The 27471-nt window shown below is 30.9% G+C and overlaps 3 protein-coding genes across 3 annotated transcripts in view; all 3 read right to left on the reverse strand.

The window, feature by feature from the left end:
* LOC115244376 (somatostatin receptor type 2-like) overlaps positions 1-9957 on the reverse strand; it is a 73206-nt gene extending 63249 nt beyond the window's left edge. Inside the window, exon 1 of the transcript XR_003885368.1 lies at positions 9303-9957. The gene's annotated coding sequence lies outside the window, so the exon portion shown is untranslated. The remainder of the gene's footprint in view (positions 1-9302) is intronic.
* A 138-nt stretch (positions 9958-10095) lies between these two features.
* On the reverse strand, positions 10096-12168 carry LOC115244375. The gene is made up of 5 exons (XM_029821968.1): positions 11912-12168; positions 11596-11765; positions 10837-11495; positions 10626-10731; positions 10096-10498 (listed from the first exon to the last, which is right to left on the reverse strand). Exons 1-5 carry the CDS (start codon positions 12166-12168, stop codon positions 10344-10346), a joined length of 1347 nt encoding a protein of 448 aa, XP_029677828.1. The 3' UTR covers positions 10096-10343.
* A 3080-nt stretch (positions 12169-15248) lies between these two features.
* Positions 15249-18815, reverse strand: LOC115244378 (ras-related protein Rap1). The gene is made up of 3 exons (XM_029821972.1): positions 18680-18815; positions 16977-17400; positions 15249-16386 (listed from the first exon to the last, which is right to left on the reverse strand). The coding sequence occupies exons 1-3, from the start codon at positions 18775-18777 to the stop codon at positions 16087-16089; spliced, it is 822 nt and encodes a 273-aa protein (XP_029677832.1). The 5' UTR covers positions 18778-18815; the 3' UTR covers positions 15249-16086.
* Between the last annotated feature and the right edge of the window lie 8656 nt (positions 18816-27471).

Consider the following 27471-nt stretch of genomic DNA (forward strand, 5'->3'; position numbering starts at 1 on the left):
AGAAATATATATTACAATATAAAGCTAATATGTATGATGAGATAAAGATAAATAGCTCGATTAGAAAAAGGCATATGATATAAATATGCTAGTTTCCATTGTAAAATTTCATTTAGATAAACGTAATAAATCCAATTTTCCACGAATTTTTTCTTTCGTGCAAATTCGTGTTCTCTATGATATAAATATGGTAATTGTAACCATGAAGTTTCAAGTAGACACTCAGTCACTCCAGAATTTCAATATCGTGTCTTTTCCCGAGTTCGATTCATCCTTCGACAACTTGTGACTTATCGGTTCTTTTTGTTTATATACAAAGAAAAACAAGAAGAAATATAGATCATAATTTGTATCAAGAAAGTTGCCGATACTCTTGGAAAAGACCATCGGATATAGAATATAAGTCCCGGGTGTTATGTATAATATGTTACAACGCGCATCAGAATTTGTGTAAAGTGTGATATTTCGGAACATGGCACACGTGTGTGAATCGAATCAAGTGCTCCGGCAATGGAAAAGTTTCGAGAAGCTCCATCGCTAGTAGAAAATATTGCTCCGATATGCTTCCCCTGAAATTTTGATAAAAATGCACGAACAAATACGCGGGTTGTTCACATTTCCATTGATTAAACTTTCAGCAACTAATGCTTGTGCAATGGGATCACTCGCACGTGTTTTAACAAAAGCTTGTCGAAATGCATCGAATTTGAAAATTCATGGAATAATATTGCTACTATGGTCTCATGTTACATTATAATTTTTATTTCTGTGTATGGAAATAATTTTATACTGAAATTTATACCGATTATGCATTTGCGATGCTGTATAATGATAAAGCTACACTTGCATATTATAAAACTTTTTTAAAAAATGATACATTCCTCTCTCTTTCTCTTTTATTATCGAAAAGCGTTATATTATAACCTACTCCATATATATATATAAATTTGCTGCTTTTTGTTAAAATATTTTTTATGCAAACACGATTCCAAATCAATTAAAAGGCTTAATCGATTACGATAAATCAATGTAGATATTAGTATCATTCAACAGCGTAAATTGATGCTAAGTAAACAGGAAACTAGGAAGGTCAATTTACCAGTATGCGTTAGTTTAATGGGAATGCTTCGGAACTATTAGTATCTTGCAACGCCTTCAAAGAAGCGAATGTTTAATGTTTAATGCAACTTGGCAGTCTTGACGTTCGATAACTCAAATTTGCTAACTAGGAATCGCTAAGTTGTTAAGAAGACGAAGTTTGTTATCGACAAAATATGCATTGCACTTTAGAGTATCTTAAACAGAAAGTTATTTATTTATAGAATAAGTTATATATAGAATCTTGTCGATCAGATAGGAAACCAGATTCTATCGTAAATATGATTTAGCTAAATGGGACAGAAAAAAATAAGATGTAATAATTCTCTCCCCACATCTATTATAAAAGAAATACCACATTTTATTTATTATGTGAATAAATTTATCATATTATTTAATTTTACCTGCATTGTTCTCAAATTTATAAATTTATGTTATTTATACAAAACATTAACTAACAAAGAAAAAACAACAAAAAATATGTATTATATTTCTAATTTAATTAAAATTAATACTTTTCAATTTATTTAAATACTATTAAATTATTTTTTTTTTCAAATCGTTTTTATCAACAAAAAATGTAAAAAATGTAGATATTATTATATTTTGATTTGTCTCATTTGTAAAAAATGTTCTATCATAAAATAAAAAATAATATAAAATAGTATTTTACAAATTAAACGAAAAAAATTTTTGCAGCGCTGTTTGATTTATTTCACAGTGGATATATTCGGTATTTTCACTACCAACTCTTTCGATGTGTTGGAGAATATTTTACGCAAGTATTGTAAAACGCTAAAGCAATAATCCTACGATTTGCCATTCTAATTTTGAATTGTATATCAGTATATTTCCGAGGATTGTATCGAGTTTGCGAATTCAATTCAATATAACCCAGGAAGACACCTTTATCTCCCGCAGGAATTACTCGCGGGCATATATTCATCATATGAGTGTGTGTTTTCCATTAAAAAGTAATTAACGAGAACATCGGTTTATATTAACTGTACATTATTCACTATATTAATTCCTGATTTGAAGCCGATTTTATTCCCAGAATCAATGGTCCATTTCATTTTTGACTACACATATGGTGGAAATATTAATCGCCGCAGGAAATGTGGCCTCGGACGTTTTAGTTGGATAAAAAAAATATGAATCCAATAAACTAATTTTTATTTCTTTCTAAAAAATGCTAAAAAATATAATTTAAAAAAAAGTTCAAATAACATCAATCTCCATTGTATATATTATTTTTTTCTATAGGCTATTAATTGCGTTATCGTACAATTGCATAGCAATTTACATGTGTTTGAAACTATATATATACAAGTATTATATTTAAATTACAATAGTTATTAAAAACATAATTTTGCCGTAAAATCGAAGTTAAATTGAATCTGCTTTTAGCGTAGGCCGAATAATGTTCTTGAATAAATAAGTAATAATATCAATAATTTCGCGCGGCAGGAGCGTTTTCTCGTTTACATAAAATAATTTTTGCAATAAACGTCTTCATGGTGCAATTTACGTATAATTTAGATGAAGCAAACATGAGAAATTAAATGTGTAACGCTGGTGTTACTAACATTAATTATTTTAAATTTTAATAATCTGTTGATTTCATAAAGCAATTGTTCTAGTATTTATGCATACATCAAATTAATTAATTGTTTGATAAATATTCTAATATATGTTATATATATTTTAAATTATATTTTGACCCTCAGTATTTTTGTTGCAAAATATCAAACCTCACTTTTTTCTTAACTAATATTTAACAGTTTTTATTTTTTAGAGAAAGCTAAGAGAAAGCTTTCTTTATAAATAGAGCGTTTGAAGAAAATAGAAATACGAGATATGTATAAGAATGGAATTTAAGACGTCAAAAACTATATAATTATATCTTTATAAAGTCTAGATAAATTGTGCTTATGTCACTGAAATGTATAGTAAGTTTGAAACATCATCAAATGCATATTATAAAATTAAATGCTCCAATCTGTATATTTTATAATATGTGTTATTCAAAATATGTACACAAATTTATCTAAATAAGCTTTGTGTCGGAAATTGCATATAATTTAATAAACGGATGAATGAAATTTTCTCTATGCAGTAATCGCGATATCGAAAGCATTTCCAATGAATGAATGGATACTTTCAATTATACACGTAATTTGTACACGAAGAGAAACAGAAAATCGAATGACGTCAAAACCGAACTGGAACACGGAATGGTACCATTAGAAATTCGTTACTCAACTCGATGTATCTCGCGAGTCTCGAAGTGATTTATACGACAAACGCGTCGTAGGATAACGTTTTCAGGCAAAAGGGATGAAAGATCAAGAATCCAGAACTTTGACCCGACAGAAATTTATCAAGACGTACATTATCTATTACTTGTGGCTGAGTAATCTGTGCAAATACGTCTAGGAAACCGTCATTATACATTATCTGAAGTAATAATTAGAGATAGTCAGATTATTCTCGTTGATCGCTCATTAATTACGGTTTTTCATACATTTCGGCTTTATTTCGGCTTATTATATTCATGAAGTTGTAATTTCAATCGATTAACAATCATTGGTATTAATAATTGCTTTATACTCACAACTGTGAATTATTAATTTAATCAATTATTCATTATTATAGTTATTATTTACGAGGGTCATTTCATAAATAATGCACAATGTGGTAATCCGCGCCGCGGACTAGATGATGCAATCCAAACAAAATTTTTGGACAGTTGTAGTGGAGAACTTGAGGAAGCGATACGTGGCTTAAAAACTTCTATAGTATGTGTTCATTGTGAATTGACAAGTGTTAGAAATGGCTTCTATAGACGCCTCAGATACTGTGACGCGTGAAGATCAACGATCACACATCAAGATTGAAACTTTACATGGCCAAAAATTCAACAGACATTCACAATGCTTTGCGTGAAGTTTGAAACAAAGTTGCATTGTCCAGGCAAGTCTGTTTCTGTGCAGCGGTCAAGCAGTGAGAGATCTATCGATCCGAAATTTTTCTTTTTTGCAAATCGTTCGTCAAAATATGGAATACCGTCTGATCATCACAAATTTCATCCAATCCGCGGCGTTACCACATTGTGCATTATTGAAATGACCCTCGTATTATATTCATTGAATACGTCCCATTTATAATAATAAATTAAATATTGCAAATAAGTTTAATTAAAGCTTATAATGTTTTAATGTTTTGTCAAGCATGTAAAAGTTACAGACTTCGTTACAACTTTATCAATATACACCATACAAGGTCAATTTGTACAGCTTGTTTGAGAGAGATCCAAATTTATGTACGTTTGATGAGTGTCGAAAGAATGTTTCTCTAGAGATAACTAAATAAAACTCTTCCTCTTCCCCCCTTCCTCCCCTACTGGTCATATTTCATCAGATTGTAGCATCGTTTTCTTTTCGCGAAGAAAATCGTATTACGAGGTGTTCTTATTCCTGCAACATCAGTTCGTCATGTTATTGCACACCATACATCATAAATCCGTTATTCCACGGACGCATGTATATTGGTACATACATGCGGTCGCGCCACCGTCGACACGTAAATTGATTGAGATGTGTCGTGAGTAGATATACACGCGTATCTCAGTGTGCACGCACCCGACAGATCCCTCATATTACTGGTCACGAAAGGGTATGAATTATTATCGGATACAAGATAGATACACCGAGTTTGTTCGCTCGATTGCTCGGTCCTATAAATCGCGAAGACTTCAATAGTAAGGGTAAGCTCCGCAATTCAACGAATGATCGGTGATTTACTGTTCATCTTCGGACGGTTCCTTCTTATTTCCGAAATTCGATGGTGTTACGATTAGAACAGAACAATAGTTTACTTTACAGATCCCCATGCGATAATAAAAAAATCAAGTTCGTTGCGGGAGTGAAACATATCACATATATATATACATATACATACAAGTATATAAATGAGTAATAAATATATTTTTAATTATTAATTAATATTAGAATAAAACTTTGAAAATTTTTTGTTGCTATTGCCATATGAAATATGATTAATTATATGTATATGTAGAATTTTTATAATTTATTTGCACATTTATTATTTGTTATTCTGATCTATATGACTTTATTGTATGTGTGTGTGAGCTAATTTTTATTATAGAGGAGAAAGAGATTTTGTATTTCTCTCTTTTATATTTTTTCTCTCTGCTTTATTAAGAATGAAACAAGACACACATCGAATATTTTATTAAGTCTTTCAAATATCGAAGATTTGATTATGCAAGAATATATCCATATATATTAATTTTCCATAAACTTTCATCAGTCAGACTTATGTAATGTCAATTACTTTTCAAGAAAAGAATTGTATATGAATAAGTTAGATCATAAATTATATATAAATTACGTACATAAATTTTATGTATATTTACGTGTCGAAACATTCGCAACTTCCAACGGTAAAAATTGGATTGTATACATTCACCGTAGGAAAGTAGAAAAGTTTCGTCGAACGTCACAAATAGCATACCCAAGTGTATTCGGGATTGTCAATAGCTTTTAAATCAATACTTGCTACAGCGAATGGCTCATTCCGTGTCGTCCAGTTTGCTGTTCGGCATTTTTATAATGTCTTATTTTTATAACGTCTCCATCTCGCTCTGCCTCTGCTTTTAAATCACGAATTGCTTAAAATTTATGCGTGCTGGGTTATTACTGCTTAAACTTTCACACGAGTAATATATCTTTATATGAAAATTTATGCAATAAGATTACCACTTGGCAAGGAAGAATAATCACCGTGAATAACAATTGAGAGATTACGGTTTCAAGTTCTTCAAAGTTTCGATGTTCTCCCCGAAATTATCGATCGTCGTGAGATTTATTCAATGAGAATAAGGTAACTGCGATTGTACACTGAGAAAAAAAAGTTGTTAACTTGACTAAATGCGTTCAACTAATTATCATTTTTTTAATTGAAATATTTAAGTACTTAAGTCAAATACGTCATGTTAGATTTAATATGTCGTATTTAATTTAAATACTTAAATATTTCAATTAAAGAAATAATAAATAGTTGAACGCATTTAGTCAAGTTAACAACTTTTTTTTCTCAGTGTATAAATAAGGTGCGCGTGATTGCACATCGAGTTTTAACGCTACTAGATTAAACATCGATTGTGGCTCCAACCATGTTAAAGGAACTCGTTTAAAATCCGCGAGTTTATGTCGTTTCTATGGAAAATATGTAATATATACGTGAAAAAAATTTTTCTAAGTTACAATACAATAGAAATGGATGAAAGAAAACCTGCAACGCGCGCATTCATTCTACTTAAAGGATTTAAACTTGAAACGATCACTCTTGACACTGAAAGTTGCGGGAAAAGAAACAAGAGAATCTTATAAAACCTTCAGAAATACGTTGAAATCTCGGAGGCTTATTTACGTATTCATATTTACACTTATATTGACGTACGCTGTATGATATAATATTGTGATATCATAAAAATACGATGCTTTTAGTTTTTTCAAGTATTGCGAAAATACAAGTTTGTAATCGTAAAATAAAAATTACATTATATTTAAAAAAAAATTATAATTTACGGTTTAGTTGAAGTGCTCTTCCGTATGCAAATTTAGTAACTGTTATGCATCCGTGAGATATTCATAATTTTAAAATTTCGGAATAAATATTAAATTTATTTTATTCGCGCGCAAAGTTAATTAATATTTACATAAAGTTTATTTACGAAAGATAATTACCAAAAAATTATAGCAGTATCAAAACCCGGTAGCAAAAACAAAATGATTTCCCAGAATAAAAGATCGCAGGTTATTTGGATGCTGTAGACAAAGTAGCTTGCTTTTCATAAAAAAATAAAAAGCTCGTAAAAACATTCTGTGAAGTCTGAGTGAAAAGTTCTTATAAAATGAATAATTACCGATGATTTATTATAGGTTGCTTTCATCAGTTTCTACCGTAACTTATTAAGAATTTAATTTCTTTTAACCCACAATTTTTATGCCGCTTTTTATATTGAATTAGTAATGTCCTGTTCGTGAAATACTGGAAATATCTTGTGATTTATATAGCAGTTGCTTAAGAAAGAACTGGGCGGATCAGCTATAACAGAACTTTATAAATCTAATACATTTTAAGATTCATAAATTTAACATTGCGCAATTGCACACTATTTACATCTTTTAAAATATAAAATTAATAATTAATATATGAGTTAAAGTAAAAATTTACTCTGTAGAATTAAAAGTTTTATTTTCATGAAATTTTATGTACAATCATAAAATTTTCGTGATACAGTCAATATAAAAAAAAGAATTAGTTCGATATAAGATAAATATTTCCAATTTTGAGATTAAATTATATTCTATAGAGCAAATCTTTACTTTAACTTATAAATTAATTATTAATTTTATATTTTAAAAGGCTAAAAGTCCTTTATATGCAATGTCAAATTCATGAATCTTGAAATATATTAGATTTATTAACTTTTGATCCGTAGCTGATCCGTCCGATTCCTCCTTAAATATAATTGTTAAAAAAGCATTTAGGATACGCAGAAATTAATATGTAATATATCATTAGTTTAAAATTTATTTATACATCATTACGCTTATTTTCAAATATCACGCGAGGCGAATAATAATATTCTAATGAGTATTTTTCATGATAAGATTTTCATATATATATATATATTCTATTCTCTTTAAAGTTTTTAAATTTAATTATTTTTTAATCTAGTTATTTTCAAAATTTTTTTCTTTAATTCCCGGTTCTTATTTTCTAGAAATTAATTTTCATGAAAATTGCTGAAATATATAAAATGTATTATATAAATTTACTGTTGTCACATATTTTCAACAAATCATATTTATCCTACGCAATTAAATTCGCTAAATGTATTTTACATAATATGCGATTTTTCATTGATATCTATAAAAGAATCCCTCTGAAAGCAGGTACATGTATAACGAGATTCTCCCATCTCCACTCCTAGTACGCAAATAATTAATATGTGAAGAGAGCTCTAATTGACGTTCAATCGAGAGAATGAATGCCATTAATTGCAACGTGCATAATGATTGGGATCCATCGATTGGATGATGTAGCAGTCAAACAATGTGCAAACAATTCGACTGAAAAGTACTTATAATCCGCTTTTAGTCTGAATACAAACTAACTGTCGTCGAGAATTTTGAATAATTTTTCAGCACTTTATAAATATTGAAATAGTTGATTGTAAAACAGGACCGTATTCAAATATTTGTTCAAGTTTTAATTCTGACAAACGATCTTGTCAAACATAGCGCACAAAAAGTATTTGCTTTTGAAACAGAAAAAAAAACCCCGATGGTATCGGGCGTATATTACATATTTAATACGATGTTCTGCTGATTGTTTGATTATGAATGTCATGAAAAAATAGACTTTCGAATTTCGCGAATCAAAATTCTTTGCACTAGCGGGTCCTAATCCTACGAGCGTCGAAGGCATATATTTATTCTCGCGCTCTAATTCTTGAATTATTCATGACCGAGTAACCAAAACAAGATGTTGTTCGCACCGGCATAAACAATTGCGGAGACATATTGCAACGAGGATAATAACTCATACTCGGTTTCTCCACACCTTGCGTGTTTCGCAGCAAGAATGTTAACCTACAATTTCCGCACGACCATATGCCATCTTATGCGAAGAGAATTTCGTTAGATTAACCGTTTGTCTAAATCTTTTGTTTGTTTTCTCTCTCACGTACTCATTTCGCAACATGAGATTAAACATCGATTAAAATTCAAAATAAAATCTGCTCTTATTCGCTTTAATTATTGTTTGTTTAAGCTAACTGTAATAATTTTCTCTCTCTCTTTCCTTCCCCCCTCTCCTCTCTCTCTCATCAGGATTATGCCAAATATATATATATAATCGATCATGTGTCCAAAATTTCTTTATAATATATTATTTTTAAAAATGATATGTAAAAGCTGCAGAAAAGAATGCTAGGTCCCCTTCAAAATTTACGGTTTTTTCCTTTTCTCGGTTAAAAATTTACTTAAAAACTTTGCTACACATATATGACTCTTAATCTATTATGTCTTCAAACTCTTCAAATAATATGTATATCGCACACAAGTATAATAAAATAAATTATTATTATATAAAATAAATTCACTCACCAATCGCTACATCGTCGTTTTACCAGATCCTTTGAAGTTAACTCCTGGTTAAGAATTATCATTTCAAATTCCCAAGAGATATTGTCGTACATTTAAATAACAGTATATCAAAAATATTTACTAATACACTAATTACAATTATATGAAATAATTAACGCGATAAACTACGATATTTCATTGAGTACTTTCAAAACATTTACGATATAATTTACTTCGCACCCGCGATGTACTTTCGGAAAATAAGCGATGCCTTACAGATGTGACTTTACTTCGATGTGCGAGCGCGGCAAGAGAATCAGAATCATGCGCGTGCGCGCGTTATGCTGTATATCGCGGCACTCTTGCCAATCTAATGAATATCGAAAGTCCCACAATGTCTGAATTCATATAATATATAGAACTTCACAGTTGCAGAAACTCGATAATGGTAGGATAATTTGCAATTATCTAACAAATACAGAATTTTAAAAGCTTCGATAATTTTTTTATCTAATAGTCAATCGTATGACATTGTATTCATGTGTTTCTTGCTGAAAAGCTCTTCATATATAATGCAAAATGCATGATCCAGAATTTATATAATCTATATAAATGTTATCTTAAGATATATAATAATTATTTATCTTTTATTTTATTTAATAATTATATTCATCTGAATATGATAATATCCATTTATTATTATTTTTTTCTTCTCCCTGAGATGTATATAAAAAATTATAAATAAGAAATTAATGTTTTATTAAATTTAAATATAAAGACTTTTTATATATATACTAATTCCATTTTATGTGAAAATAGCATACATATAATTCAACTAAACATTATTTTATATCATAACTTTAATATTAATTATAAAATAAAAAATTGTATCTCTTTCTATATATATAAGTATAGTATAATAAAAAATATTAAGTATCTGAGAAATCGCAACGAGTAGCAATCAAGTTCAATATTCAATAAAAACAGAAAATCATAGATTAACGAGCTAAACATAAAATACTTACAGTTGCGTCTTAAATAAAATGAAACAGAAACAAGTGTTTATAAAACGGAAGGCTTAGAAAATGAGGCAAGTAAACGAGGTTCTTCTATCTGTGAAGACTTAAGTAAGAACGTATCTGTGTCACAGTGACTAGCGGATATGTCTTCTGAAAGAGAAAACTTTCCAACTGGATCTTGAACTTCTTCTTTGCCTCCTGTAAATAATATATCAATTTGTATAAAATTCTCTAATTCTATATCACATCATCTATTATATTATATCATTCAATGATATATGTACTTTAAACAAATAAAATCGTAAATATAAATAATATTACTTACTGATTATTTTCATATAATAATTTGCAGAGTGTGGACAAAAATCTACTACCTCAGTCACAATAAAATTAGATAATTGAGGTGTATAATCAGCGCCAATCTTCAAAGTCTGCAATTTAATGTTAAATTAAAAAAAAGATAGTTATTTAAAAAAGAAGATATAATATATTTGATATTTATATATATAAATTACAATAATCCATATATTATATACCTTAAAGGCAATAATGTCTTTAACTTGTGGTTTTCTAGTCATAATTGGAATTATTTCTGGATCGCTATGCATCCAGCTTTCATTGCATTGTGTTTTTTCTTTATTATTTAAATTTTTTTCTGTGCTAATATTGTTCTCCGCAATTTTATTCAAGGTTTTGCTTTTTATCCCATCATTTAATTCATTTTCCATCTTAATATCGTTTTTTACTTTCTTGTGTGCAAATGTAACTGGCGTTGAGCATTGTCTCAATGCTAAAAGGTTACCTAAATCTCTAGAGGATGAATTTTTGCTCATATAAGATTCGTTTCTAGATATTTCTTGTACTATTTGTTTCGCAATATCATTCTCTTCCTTCTCTGTATTATCAAATCGTATATGCTTTCCAGATGGAATAATATAAGAATCTATAATTTTTGGTTTCTTTGGTTTGTTTTCTTCATTCATATTAGAGGATAATGTAAATTGAGTTTTTGATTGATTTTTTGGTTTTCGTCTTCGTACTCGCTTTCTCTTTGAAATAGATATAACAGAATCTGTCAGATTACAATCCTCTGTTAAATTGTTATCCGTAACTTTAGAATCTGTATCTTCTTCTGTATCGTCAATCGCTGTATCATTGATTATACTGTAAAATGACATGTTTCCTGCAGTATTATCTGAAATATATGCAAATCATCAATAATTATGTTATAAAATAAAGATTTCATTTTATTTTATCTGCATTTATATGTAATACAATATATAAATGAAACTAACTTATTGAGTTTGGTTGCGTATCATTCAAGGTATTATTAGATACAATCAGTGCATCAGATGTATTTATTCCTGTTTTCATATTTGTCGTATGGACCTGTTTATCATGCATAGAACCATTGCATATTTCTGCTTTATCAACTTCATTTTTTATGCCCGACCCAGGAATTACTCTGCAATTCATGAAATTGCTACTTTTTTAGTAATACATAATTAATAATTAAGACAAGTAATTGCCGCAAAATTGCAAGATAAATAAAACACAATAAATCAAAATTATAAGCCACGAAAAACGTTGATAAAATTAAACTATACTAACTGTATCGTTTCATTCTCCTTAAGTATACGCACATCCTCTATTGGCGGCAAGTATTCGGTATCATTTAATAATAAATGAAATGGTTTTGTGATGCTGAAGAGTTTACTAATGTGTTGTTGAATGTGAAAAATCTGCTGGATCTTTGTCCCGTCAATAAAAATCCAGCAAAATTGGCGCGCATCGTGGAAAAACTTGGACAAGTCGATCTTTAATCGGAAATGTGGATGCTTCATCGTGACTCCTTCTGCGTTTATCATTGTGAAACGGGTTGATTTGAACGTGTCAGTTGTGAACGACGTGAATGGCAATGCGATCGTCAGTCGTCAGTCTCTCTGGGTTACTCTCGATCCATTCGCCCTTGTTTCAATCGACAGTTCACGTGCTCGAATGCTCGAAACTGCTTGAAACTTGAAACCCAAATAAATCCGAATCAATCCCGAATCAGCTGTGAGCAAGAGGACACAATCTCTGAACGGTGTCGCCATCTAGAACAACTTTACACGAGAGAAACAGCTTTTCTGCCTTTCTTCAATATTACTTTTTCTCTCAACTTTTTTAATTACGTAGACCAATGAAATATTATTAAAAATCCGAGAAAATATACTGTTTTGTTTTGTTCTTTTGAAATTTACTCATTTTATGTACATGTTTCGAGACATACACGAATCAAATCTATATTAGAATATATATATATAAGACACGAAGGTAAAGAGCGATGTATATATATATATATATATATGTTACTCTTCTCTCTTTTTACACAATTGAAAGAGTAGCAATTTTGCAAATAATATTACTATAACAATGGTAATAAGATTGGTAACAAAATCATTGTTGTAATTTATTAATAGGCGAAATGCTGATGAAATGTCCTCAATTGAGACTCGACATAGATGTTTCTATATGATGCGCAATATTGCACAATGTATATTAATTTCGTCCGATTCAACGAAATAAAAAGTTTGATTTTGTTACAGAAAAAAACAAACTTGCAAAAAGCAGGAGATCTTATTTCTTATACTTTTATGCTGCACATTTTATTTATTAATCCGCAATAATACAAAGTCAAATGTGTAATTCTAACATTTGTTACTAATATAATTTATTCAGACAACGGAGGAAAGGCTGCAGTCACATATTATCATATATTATAAAATAAATCAACTATGATCACATATATAATTCACTTAAACATTATATACGACATATTTTTCTAATTTATGTTTCTCTCCCTCATAAAGCTGCGCTTATGGAAGAATGCGCTCTAATATATTTATAAGAAAATAATATTATTTATGTTATATATACAACTTTATGTTTTTATTATCAACACGTTTAATGTCGACGATAAATTTTATCATATTATTATTAAAAGAAATATAAAGTAAAACCGGAAGTATTTTCTTGAAACGGTAATTATTTTTAAATTATTATTTTCTATAAATAACTAGATTAGTTAAAGCTTATAAACTATATATTGATTCTTATAGTACTAACAAATACTGAATCAGTGACACACACACACACTCACACACACACACACACACACACACACACACACACACACACACACACACACACACACACACACACACACACACACACACACACACACACACACACACACACACACACACACACACACACACACACACACACACACACACACACACACACACACACACACACACACACACACACACACACACACACACACGCACACGCACGCACGCACACGCACGCACGCACACGCACGCACGCACACGCACGCACGCACACACACACACACACACATATATGTATGCAATTTATATTAAGATTATATTAGAATGCTTAAGAGGATGCCGGATACCGACAGAATGCAAATATTAGTAGGATTGCAAAATATTTTTGTTGATTATAGATATCAACAAATCCTTTTCCATAATTAAAGTATACATAATAACGGAGTGCGGGGTTTATGATTTCATATGAAAAGTGAAAAAAAATTAAAAAATTACAGTTTTGTTATCGGCTTCTGCCGTCAACATTTACTTAATATAAAAAACCTGCAACCTGCACGTGCCTAACAAGTGAACTCCGCACTCGGCATTTTATCAAAGAGTATTAATAAACTTTGAGAAGTGAGTTTAGAAGCTTTATAAAAAAGATTTTACTATGCAACATTTTGCACACCGAAATGTTTCTTACTAGGCTTTCAAATACATTTTCAAACGTTCACTTATATTCCTTCATGCATTTCCGAGTGGAGAGGTATCCTATTTTACACGTACACACCGCAAAACCCTTATATTAAGCAAATACATAATTATTATGGCCGGTAAAACAGGACGGTCCGGCATCCTTTTAATTGTATATATTTGTGTAAAATTAAATCCATAATGCAAATTTAAAAATAGCAAGATGTAAATGTATGTCAACGTTACAATTTTATGTACATGTATATCTCTTTTAATACAAAATGTGTATATATTCATACAAAAAATAAAGAGATAAGAACCAATTCTTATTATATATATAACTATATAGAAAGTTGATAAGTTTTTGTAGTATTATCTTCTTGACTTTTACAATATATACGTATAATTCATGATAATAAAAGGCCGGGCAGTGTGAAGTAACCCTGAAATACGATATTCAAATGTATGTATAATGATAAAACTATGTAATTATACATAATTCGGAATTATTTTATTATTATCTTTATATAAATCCGGTATATAGACAAACGCACAATTATTGGTTTATTTAGATCATTGTTCCGATCGCAGTTGACAGACAATATGGAAGAAAGATCTTGTTTAGAAAGTCTTGATTAGAAAGTCTTGTTAATATATCTTAATGCAGATATAAGTGTATAGTAACAAAACATCTCTTATATTTTTGAAATTCTACATATTGGAAGTTAATAACTTTTTTCAAGAAATTTCACAAATTCTTGATCTTTACTTTATAGAATATGAAAAGAGTACTCTCTTTAATCTTGCATCATCTTTAATTTCTTTGAAAACTGATTTTTTTAAGGTTTGCTTCATAGTCCCTATCAATCAGTATTTGCGTATTTGTCGTATTTGCGACAAGTAGAGAAATTGTTTACAATAAGTTGCAAAAGTTACTAATAGAATATATAGTATATCTATATTTTTATGAAATATGTTCTTCGCATTCGAAGAAACAAATAACGCTTTGTTAGAGTGATGCCGTAATAGAAATTGACTCTTTGAAATTGTTCACTATCCAGATGGATAGTTATTACAAAATTGAAAGAAGCGATGTATACAGACTCATGTGTGTGATACTTTTTTTTTACTTACACTATACTGCTATTAGCTTGTTATTTTTTGTTGATGTCTTATGTACGTTATTTCCATCAAATTGACGAAAGTATTCACATAGATTGAACGAAAAGAACTGGACACAATTGCATTTTAATATATATTTTAGTTAAATATTTAGAATATTATTCTTCTGAACTACACTTTGTGTATGAGACAAGATCCTAATGTTTTCGCACACATTAGAGAAAGTTTTGCAAAATAATTTTCTTTAATTAAACAAACCAAGTGTGACTCTCATATAATTATTGAAAATATTGCAGATCTAAAGATACAGAAATTCCAGAAATCGCGTATTCCAAAATTCAAAATAAAAGATTTAGTATTTTAGTTAATCATATAAAAAGTAATCTTTAATAATATGTATCTATATTCTATATTTGAAAAAGAGATTCAGTAATATTTATATTTTTATATTTTATATTTTTACCATGGAATGTGTTTTTTCATTAAATTTTCCTTAAATTTTCATTACTCATATAGAAGATCCGTCATTTTGACATTATTTAAAAATATTGACATTAGAGCAAAACTCCTCTGAATACATGCACGTTTTTAGACTCGTTTAAATATTTTGCATGTTTGACGGACGAAATAACGAATTATCGTGACATTTTTCGTGGCTTTGCGCGAATTATCGAAATCTTGCACAATCGATACCCATAGCTTATATCATATCCCATAGCCCGTAAATAAAACCTTATCCGGATCAATGAATCATCTGTCATCTGTCACATTTGATAATTCTCAGATTGGACGCCGATCGATTTGGTTGCACCGATATAATCGGTGGAATCGTCAGGGGAGATTTATCGCGGCGATATCAGCAAGGGTCTCGCCTTACGACAAAATGCAAGAATTCCTTTTGGAATCGGAGCGTTCGCGAATCTGTTGCAGGTGTTGAAGCTGAGTTGGGGATGGCACGTGGGTGCTGCTACTACGCGAATTCATGTGCTGCGGAGGTGGCAGAGATTGCCGACGACGACGTTGCAGTGCCGGGCTTAGATTATACTTCAGCTTAGCTTGGATGAGAAGCTCTTTAAATACTTGGGAGATATTTAGGTTCTCCTTTGCAGACACTTCCACGAAGCCGTTTTCCCATTTCATGGTTACTAACTCTCTCGTGCTCTCGGTGTCCACCTGCAATTTATTTTCATCATTATAACGTTAACTTATTACACAGATAATTAGGTTCAATATTATTTAACTTTACAATATGTATACAATTTTCATTATTATATACATTCTAAATTTTAATTCACCATTTGTTTTTTAATGTTTTTTATACATACACTTAAATATTATTTAGAAAAAAATTTAAATTTTTGTTTGCGTTTTCAAATTCTGACATTTTAGATACTATTTGCATGTACTCTACTTGTCAGATTTATAAATATTTCTACGCGCAAATTTTCCTATATTTGTGATTTCGAATTCATGATTATACGAAGTTTGGACAAACATTCAATTCTTATCGGGCTCTAATCAGGTTTAGATCGGGATATAAATCTCCAGAATAATGTAATACAATAAATATCTTTTTTTCCAAAATATTGTAAAAGATTTTATAAAATTTTAAGAATAGAATAAATTTTCTTAGAATTGTGCAAGTGCAAGCTTTTATTTAATAATCTCTTTTATGAAAACGGAGAAACTGTGTCCAAAATCCTCTGAAAATTCCAAAGGAAAGTAAAGAGGTCAACGATAATCTTATTGTCGTCGAAACTCACCTCCTGCTCCGTTTCTACGAGATCGATCTTGTTACCAACGACCACTATTGGGACGGCTCCTTTCGTGCTGAGTATCTGAGCCCTGAGGGTCTTCACCTCGAGAAACGTGTTAGCATCATTGACATCGTAAACCAGAACAAAGGCATCAGCTGATTTGATCGATAAATCTCTCATTGCCGGAAACTCGTATGAGCCGGATGTGTCTAAAATGTCGAGAGTCAACTGGATCCCGGAAACATTGAAATCACCGTGATGCATCTCCTCGACGGTGCGCTTATACTTCGGCGTGAATGTACTGTAAAGAAACTGATTAATTATTGCTGACTTGCCCACTTTCGCTGCGCCCATCATCACGATCTTATGCCGAATCGAACTCTCGGCCGATTTTCCACCACCGCTGTCCGATTCTGACAATCTGTCGTTCCTGAAATGTTAACACATCCTTTTCATTAACTTAGGTTTTACTTGATAATATCAAACTTTTAAAAAGTTGAGTTTCAGCAAAGCAATATTACAATTACGATAACAGATTTGTACGGAAGTACAAATCAACAGTTTTATCAACATTTTTCATTACAATGTGTATTCAAATATATCTCTCTAAATAGATATCAATCGCTGCACGCATTAAGAGGTACGAGAGGAATTGTTATGAGAGATATTGTTATTAACGGAAACAATAGAATACAATCTCTTCCGTAATACAATGGCGGAAATAAAGAGATAACCATACATTCTCTATTTAAGAAAGACAATCATTCAACGAAGAGAATGCTGCGTTAATGAACGCGAAGGATACACGATACAAGGAAGCGCATGTTATTGAATACCACAGTTTTGTATAGAGTGTCCTGAATACGAGGCATTATCGATGCTAGAGAATGCCTCTTGTGAGCGGCGAGGCCATACAGTCGCTTTTACATGCACCAAATAGCAGCAGCTGTCTCTAAATATCTTCGTCTCTTCGTAATCATCTGCGCTTATTAGAAGAAGTCAGACGTAGTCATTACCGGGTACACAAAGAAGGAAAAGCGAGCTTCCCTTCTCGCGCAGATTCGTCTTGAAATTAAAGCGCGAACTAAACTCTGATAGCTGGCTAGTCACGAGAAATGGATGGTAACGAAAAGGAAAGTGCAGGAAAAAGGCAAGATATATATCGCGCATCCAAGCGAGATTTTACGCTGAAAGCAATTTTTCCGGCCTACGACTTATTACTTCGAACACGAATAGCGTCTTGTGTTGAGACTTTAAGTTCGCGTCTCAGGTACCGAGGAGATATAATATCGAAAATCGAACACACTGTATCTGCATGTTGCTTCAAAGAACGCGTCTCCCGGAAAGAAGATGAATCTCTCCTCTTTCAAAGGGATGAAAAGATTAATATTGGTTCTATCACGTATCATGGAACTTTTCTTCTTAAAAATGACTCATACGTTAATTATAATTGCGATTCGTTCCAGTGATTTTTATATTCCAGTGATTATAAAAGTGATAGAGTTACGTCGACTAATAGAAAGAATGTTAAAAATAACATTATTTTTCTTGGAAATTAATTTTAAATCTTTTATTACTTGAAGAGATTAGTTAGTAGAAGAATAGTTGAATAATCTTAATTTAAAATTATTTGACCATTAATGATTAATTACAGGTTGACGAATGTAGTGAGAAATAAAAATTGTGAAAGAAACTCTTTCACACATTACCTGACATTCTTTGTCGTTGTATCTTCTTGTTCTTCTTTCAAATGTGCCGAAGGTTGCAAACTGAAGCGACGGCGAAACTGATGACGGCCTTTCATCATTTGTGCCGTGGAATTTCTGGCGACAAGAATTCACATGTATAAAAAATAAAACTTTTGTTTCGCAGCTATTGCATATGAAGATTACGTTAATAAACTTATTAGTGTCTTAATTCTTGTCTCTCTCGAAAAATATGCGTTGTAAGTTCCCTCTTTTTTTATTTATTGACTCGATTCTTTTCCTGAAAATTTAATAACGATCGAAAAAAATTCCCAGGCAAGAAAAAGTTAATAAAAATGTGTTGAGATAACCGAGTTTTGCCATTTTTCTAATTTTATTAACTCTGGGGAAGAGAACGAAAATAAGATTAAAAAATCGATATATGAATATATACTCTTTAAATTCTTTAATTTACGCGAGTTTAATATACATATATTTTTCTTGGAAATTAATTTTAAATCTTTTATTACTTGAAGATTAGTCAGTAGAAGAATAGTTGAATAATCTTAATTTAAAATTACTTGACCATTAATGATTAATTACAGGTTGACGAATGTAGTGAGAAATAAAAATTGTGAAAGAAACTCTTTCACACATTACCTGACATTCTTTGTCGTTGTATCTTCTTGTTCTTCTTTCAAATGTGCCGAAGGTTGCAAACTGAAGCGACGGCGAAACTGATGACGGCCTTTCATCATTTGTGCCGTGGAATTTCTGGCGACAAGAATTCACATGTATAAAAAATAAAACTTTTGTTTCGCAGCTATTGCATATGAAGATTACGTTAATAAACTTATTAGTGTCTTAATTCTTGTCTCTCTCGAAAAATATGCGTTGTAAGTTCCCTCTTTTTTTATTTATTGACTCGATTCTTTTCCTGAAAATTTAATAACGATCGAAAAAAATTCCCAGGCAAGAAAAAGTTAATAAAAATGTGTTGAGATAACCGAGTTTTGCCATTTTTCTAATTTTATTAACTCTGGGGAAGAGAACGAAAATAAGATTAAAAAATCGATATATGAATATATACTCTTTAAATTCTTTAATTTACGCGAGTTTAATATACATATATGGAAAATATATAATCAATATTTTTTTTTACAAATGTAAATCTCTATGTCTAATATCATTGTGTTTAATATTATACATTTCGATTATGCGTAATTGCGTCATAAAGCAATGAGAGAAAGACCATCGCAAATGGTCGGTCTTTTCACACATTCGATTGATACACGAATAAATAGAATTTTGCTGTCGCTAATCGCTTAGTTTATTGCAAATATTGTGTTGAATATTGATCGATATATGCTTAATAATTTTAACAACGTATTATAAAAGATATTCAATTTAAAATTCGTGTATTTAATATTAGCGACTTTTGTAAGACTATTTAAAATATAATTTATATATAACAAATTTGTTATTCAATTGTGCTTTTGTGTATTTATTGAGATAAAACATATAAATTAAAATTGCAATTTTAAAAATGCGGAAAATATAGAGTTCGTAAGATCGTCGGTTTAAATAACGACCGATTACTACTTTTCCTTTACGGTGCAGTTAATTTCGAGATGATACAGCACTGACATCAAAGAATTCACTCAAGTATGCTCGCAATCCTGCTACGAGATATATACCCCACAGCATAATAACTCTAACAGGATAAATTCATTTCCCGCCAAGTATAAGCCATTTTTGTGTGCACGGAACAGCGCTTTAGGCGATCTTTCTTTCGCTTTACGTCATTAATCTTTTGTGCCGTTACGAAGTTTATTGAATAGCCGCAGCACAGCGAGATGGCTTAAGCTGCCACCCTAAATAATCGAATGTACGTGTTCGACGTATAAAGCGTAGCACGCGTTTCCGTACAAGAGCCTCTTTTTATCCCGCAATCGCCTCCACACTGCTCTTCGGCAAGAGGACCAGGCACTGATTAAGGAAGCAATCAAGCTTTCCGAAGAAACACTGAAAGTAGACCCTCGTCTCTTGTCTATCTCTGTTTCTACATTTGTCGGGATCTAAAATTTACTCGGAGAACAAGAGAAGACATAAAACCGCAGTCATGTAAAATATTACAGAGGATACAAAGCCAGATAAAGCAGCGTCGCTTTGAAATATTCTTGACCTCTTTTCCATCGACTATTTTGTCGTGACATGTGTATATGTGTTCAGATATACATAATATATAAATTGAAGAAAGATAATAATTATAAACAATTACATATATGTGTAACATTGCGATTACCCTGTATGCATAATAATAATGTGTATATAAAATAAGAAATACATATTATTTTATATAATATTTTATGTAACTGTATAATCGCGTTTCTCTCTTTTTTCCCGCTTGTAAAATATCTTCGGAATAAGGAAAGCGATAGATTCTCCCACTTAATATCAATGGCTTCATTATTCCGCTTATTAATATTTATCATAAAATTTCGGCTACTTTTTGAATCTTCAATTTTTATTAATTCATGAAGTATGATGTTCTTAATATCGAAAAGAGGCGCACCTAGAGACGTAAGGCTCATAGGTGTTTCTTTCTTCTGCAGAGAAGCGATATTTTTCAATCTCGCTCAAAACAGCCCAGTCCCGATTCGCTTTAAATAAACACGTAAACCGGCTTCTATCGACATTTATCATGGATCAATAACTATAACGTAATTTCCCATTAAGATAACAGATACCCGTTTAATATACGCGAGCGCGAGTCTGCATATCCTATCTTCGAGAGGAACGGAAACGATCGATAGGTGAGTATCGTGATAACTGCTACGCGACAGACTTGGATTATCAGTAATATCATTGAATCGTCCTCTGATTTTTTCTCAGTTGTCAATAACGCACATATTTAGTTAAAGCTTGCTTCTCTGATCGATTCTACAATGGAGCTTGGTTTGATATGTAAATATTAATAATGACGCTTTTATTAGATTCACGTAATTACTAATCTTTTTTTTTATGAGATATTAATTATGTAATATATAAAATTAAAAAGTATATATGTAGAAAAGTAAATTATAAAATTTTGTTTATCTGTAGAATTCGATTTTTCATTGCATCCCCTCTCTCGCCACACAGTCAGCAGAACGTTCGTAGAGCTGCTGGAAGGCCTTGGAAAACTCCTTTTGGGAAATCACATTTAAATGCTCCGTCACAGCGCGTTAAATCGCCTTCATATCTTCGTAGCGAGTCCCTTTCATCGCCAGTTTTATCTTGGGGAACAAAAAAAAAGACGGCAGATGCCAAATCTGGCGAATACGGCGGGTGGATGATGATGGTCACATTTTTTTTGGCCAAAAATTGGGAGGCGGCGATTGACGAATGCGCGGGTGTGTTGTCATGGAGAAGGAATCATTTACCAATCAGACGAATAGTTTCTTCTCCATGACAACTCGGGCCTAACACGTCGAATTCGCTTCAATAGTCGATCCATAACATCTCGATAAAACAGTTTTTTCATTTTTAAAGCAAAATTTAATCGCAGCCCGTTGCTCCATTCTTGAAATTGTGACAATGCAAAAAGAACAAACAATTTTTCAATGTGCACTACTCAAAAACTACTGCACCTAACACAACAAAAAAATTATGGAAAACTCAGAAAAGTTGGTACTACCTAGTTCCAATATTGGTTGAGAGATAATATCTGTAGTACGTCTTTAAAAAAATCAGTTAATCAATTTTTTGAACGTATCGGGTATATATTTATTTATTTATTTATTGTAATATATTTGCATTTTTTTACAATCATCTTTCTAGCTTGGAAAAAACTTGACAATAATCGAAGGAAAGAAAAGAGAAACCAAATGCGATATTAATGTCTCGTCAACGTGTGCCTGCAGAGACAAATCATTCTCACGATCCAATCTTACGTAACAGTATTGTTCGACCTATGAAACGCGTCAAAATTTATCATCCGGGAATTCTCCAGATCGAGAGGGGAAATTACAATGGTTTCTCGGACATCCATAATTTTCTTTTTCCTATACAAAAGCTATTCAATAGCTTCCTCCGCAAATCACTGCATAAAACGTGTCAGACACCCTTCAATTGTGTGCGGAACCTGCAGTATTTACATTATATAATATATTATGTGATACATTAGTTAGAAATTCTAGAATAGAATTCCATAAATCACAATCTATACGTTCTGCTCTATAATTAATTTAAATACTAAATTTTAATAAATGCAACATAATGTGTCGGCGTGGCAGATTAAAATTTTTATAACTTCAAATTTTTATAAATTTTTATTACTTATTTATATTGAAAAAAAGAGCTAAATTTTATGTGATTTTCATATCGCGTGTAATGTATGTAATATAACGTTATATATTTATATTTGAAAATAATATTAAAATATATATTAAAGTTATATTTGAAATAAAATTTATATTAACGAGAGAAAATCACTTGCTATTTAATTAAAAAATCATATATTTTGTCAATAATTCTCACAAAGTATTTTTTTACAACTCTATAATTGTTAATTATCATCATCAAAGATCATCAAATATTTTCATATAATTTTATTTAACGTATAATTTTATATAACAAAATAATTTTCACGATGCGTCTTTTATATAACAGGAAAATATTTCTGCGTATGTACAACACGGGAATTATATGGCTTCGACATGATAACTGCAAAACTGCAGGACTATAAAAGAGGATAAGCGGTAATATCGTTATGATTTAATCATCATAATCAAGTTGTGCGTTTCTGGTCCATAGAACTAATCTAGATTAGAGAGATTTGCGCGGGTTGCATCGTTCCCATCAAAATATTTCATTGCGTTTTAATAATAAATGACGTTAACAAGGGATTTGTCAGGCGAATAAATCTTGTCCCGTGAATATCAGAGTATTTTTATTTCATTACGTGCAGAGCATAAACAAAAAATTCTGATACGGTGCACTGTGTCATTTTCTTCGATCCTGCAAAGATGTCAATTTTGTGTGCGGGTATCGCAAAAACACGTAACATTATGCGAAAGCGGGTAAGAAAAAGAGAGAGAGAGAAAGATATCGTGGATCGATATTCAAATTATTTCGAAAAGTAATGCGGGTAAACGTTTCGTTAGAACTAGCACGCAATGACATAAAAGCGGCAATACTTTACATACGAAAATTTATGTATCATAATTTCTCTTAAATAAATCTTTAATAAATTATTGTTATTAATAAATTATTTGTATTTAAATCTCTTGCTTATTAAAAAAGAGAATTTTTCAACTCAAATTTCGCAATAAAACATTTCGATTTTATACTAAAGAACAAACTTATTGTATTCTTACTTAAATATGTACAGATTCATAAACAAAAACCGATATTTATTAATTATAAATTATATAACTTTTCGTGATGTATGTTTTGCATTAAAAATATGTTTAGAATGTGATAAAAAATATTTTATAAAAGAATTTTATAAATAATTGATAAGGGGTATGTGTAATATATTAATCTTTTTCACGTCAATGTATAAAATTGCGAAATATCTCCGGAGATGGTATAGAAATATCCGATACGTAAGTTTACTTTTGGAGACAGATTTGTTTTTACCTGACTGCTTTTTTGTGATTTTTATTTTACGTAGTTTCACCGACGATTTACCGTGAAGGGTCCGCATGACAGATCACAAAGTCGTAAAAGCTCTAGAAACTGTGTATATTTCCGTCGGATTGTACTTCAGGGACTGTAAGAGTGATATAGGTTAATCCTCTAGTCTAAAGCAACTTCTTACTTGTTACGTGAACCATTGCGAGGATTACGCGGGCGAATGTACTTTAAATTTCTCGCCTCCTCCTTTAAGTGCGACAATATTATATCTCAAATCTTAGGGGTATAATAATAAGCATTTTCAAGTTTTGAAAATTAATCAAAACCGATCAGAACCGTGCACGCGTGTTTCTAATATTTTCTTTTTATAAATAATATTAATACTAAAGACAGTTGGAAATGTTATATATATATATCAATAATTTTGACTAATTTAATAAATAAAAGTAGCATAAAAAATTCGCATTAATTTAACAACAAGAAACTTATCAGAAATTATTTCATTGTTCTTATCAGCTTTATATTAAGATAGATAAATATTCATCGTTATTTTTAACTAAAATTGTTTTAATGGATATCTTCAATTAAGAAAATTGGTTTCGATATAGATATACATATCATCACACAGAAATACAAAGCTATTTTCAGATAACTGAAGTCTCTAATTAAAATAGAAGTGATGAGTCGCAATTTTGAATAACAAAAGGAAGTTATATAGTTATATAGAGTGTACAAATTGATCATGATTGTTCACGTAATAGAAAATGTTTTAACGAAACTTGTTTTGTCTCACGTATTATTTCTCGAGTGCGAGCAATAAGTTCCTGATGTTTTATTGTGACTTGTTTGATTTGTTTGGAAAGTGGAACTAATAATTGATCGATTACCTATAATTTTGAGCGACTTGTTATATTACTCACAGAAACTATTAGGTCAGTTCATATAAGCAAATACATGTTAAAGCTTATAAAAGATTTTTCTAGATAACAATTAATAAAACATAAGAAAAATAAAAAGATGTTTTTTTTTTAATTATTTGCAATTTGATCGAGAGTAATTCAATGACTACTATATACGATTATTTGTGTTCAATTTTTAAGCCAGAAATACAAAGGAGAGCATTTCTTTTTAAATTACTAAATATTTTTAAATATAAAAAAGTTTTTTCAGAAGAAAATTTTTTTACATCTTTATATATAGAAAGAAGATTTTTCGCGTACATGCGAATTTCATTTCATGACGACAGACAGAACGAATAATTTTCAATACACATATTTTTGAAATTAAACAATGCTCGAAAAATGCCGACCTTATTTTCACAAGCAAATTAACTACACTTGACACAACGCGAAAATGGTCAACGTTTAAATACGGTATTATTTTTGCATCCTTATTGTGACAAAGTAAATTTACAGTAGTTTGTTTTCTCTATAAATAAATACATTTTTAACATTTTCCATATATTTATATATATATTTCATATATCATTTCATAATTTTGTATATAACATGTTTGGATACGTATCTTTTTCATTTAAATTTTTAATAAAGAAAATTGGCAAGAAAATTTTGTCTTCCAAGTAAGTCTACCAATCATCATCATTTTTCAAAATTTTATTAGTTTTCTCTATATCTTCTCAAAATTTATAATAGTCTGCGCGAAAACATTTTTTTGCTACAGAGACCAGAATGAGTGTCAAAAGAAGTTCTCTGATATCTTTAGAGATCTTCTTCTCTCTATTTTTTTCTCTCTCTTTCTTTTAGTAACCATGGTTTTTCACAAGTTGCTGATTTCATACGTTTACCTTGTGATCTCCTGAGAGATCTCCAGGGTCTAAACCCTAGATATAACCTTTCGCCATACTCAGCGTATAACGAAAACATCCCCGGCAGTGCTAGTTTTTCCTCCCCCGTTTATGTTGATATATGAAAGGAAATTTAATCGGCTGGTAATATAAAAAGTTGACTACGTAAAAAAGAAATTGGCTTTTAATTTAAGTTTATGACGAGACAAATACAAATTATGCTAAAAGTAATCAAATTTGAATATATTTTTTTTAATCGGTTTTTCAGCATATTTTATAGCAATTTATTAAAAAATTTATCATTAAGTAAAAATACATAGTACACATAGTTCATATTAAATACAGCTGTTGAAGCTATCTGATTGAAATATTTAGTATTTAATGTGGAATATATCGTGCACAGCTTCAATTAGTTTCCATATCAAGTTATAATCAAGTGCAAGAACATACAGATGAGTAATATGGCGTATCCAGCGGTGCGCATCAAACATAATTTGCATTAGTGCAGTTTTAATCACAAATAAATTATGTACATATTCTATATAAAGTTACTTGGCAACTTGTTACATAGAGCACGATAAATATAATAGAATGATATTAATATTGGAAATCGCGCAAAACATTGAATTGAATTTTATCATTTATCCTCATTTTGCAAAAATAAAATATGTTTCAATACTTTACAATTTTTTATAATTTGTTGATATAAGAAAGAAAATATATCTTGCTGATTACAAGAAACAAGTTTTTTAAAATAATTTTATTTCAAAAGTTTTCTAAAAAATGTATAGGTTTATGAACTGATTTGATCAGTGTAAGTTTGTATTAATAAACTATTATATGAACAAATATTATCTCATTGACAACGGAACATATCGCGAGAACGTGACTTCGTCAACGTTGATACCGGCCTGCATATTGCTCGATGAGAAGACCGACGACGAAACTGTGGATGAACGAAATAAGATGATAACGAAAAAGGGGTTGCTGACATCCCTACATTGTACGCGACGGGGCGCCGAAGTCTTCTAAAGCAGGAAAAAAGGGCAAGAAGCCAGGAGGAAACGAGGGAGAATCGAATCGCATCGACAACGACGACGACGACGACGACGACGACGACGACGACGACGACGACGACGACGACGACGACGACGACGACGACGACGACGACGACGACGACGACGACGACGACGACGACGACGACGACGACGACGACGACGACGACGACGACGACGACGACGACGACGACGACGACGACGACGACGACGACGACGACGACGACGACGACGACGACGACGACGACGACGACGACGACGACGACGACGACGACGACGACGACGACGACGACGACGACGACGACGACGACGACGACGACGACGACGACGACGAC

Source organism: Formica exsecta, unplaced genomic scaffold, assembly GCF_003651465.1.
Source record: "Formica exsecta isolate Colony F162 unplaced genomic scaffold, ASM365146v1 scaffold812, whole genome shotgun sequence".
Classification (NCBI taxonomy): Eukaryota; Metazoa; Arthropoda; class Insecta; order Hymenoptera; family Formicidae; genus Formica; species Formica exsecta.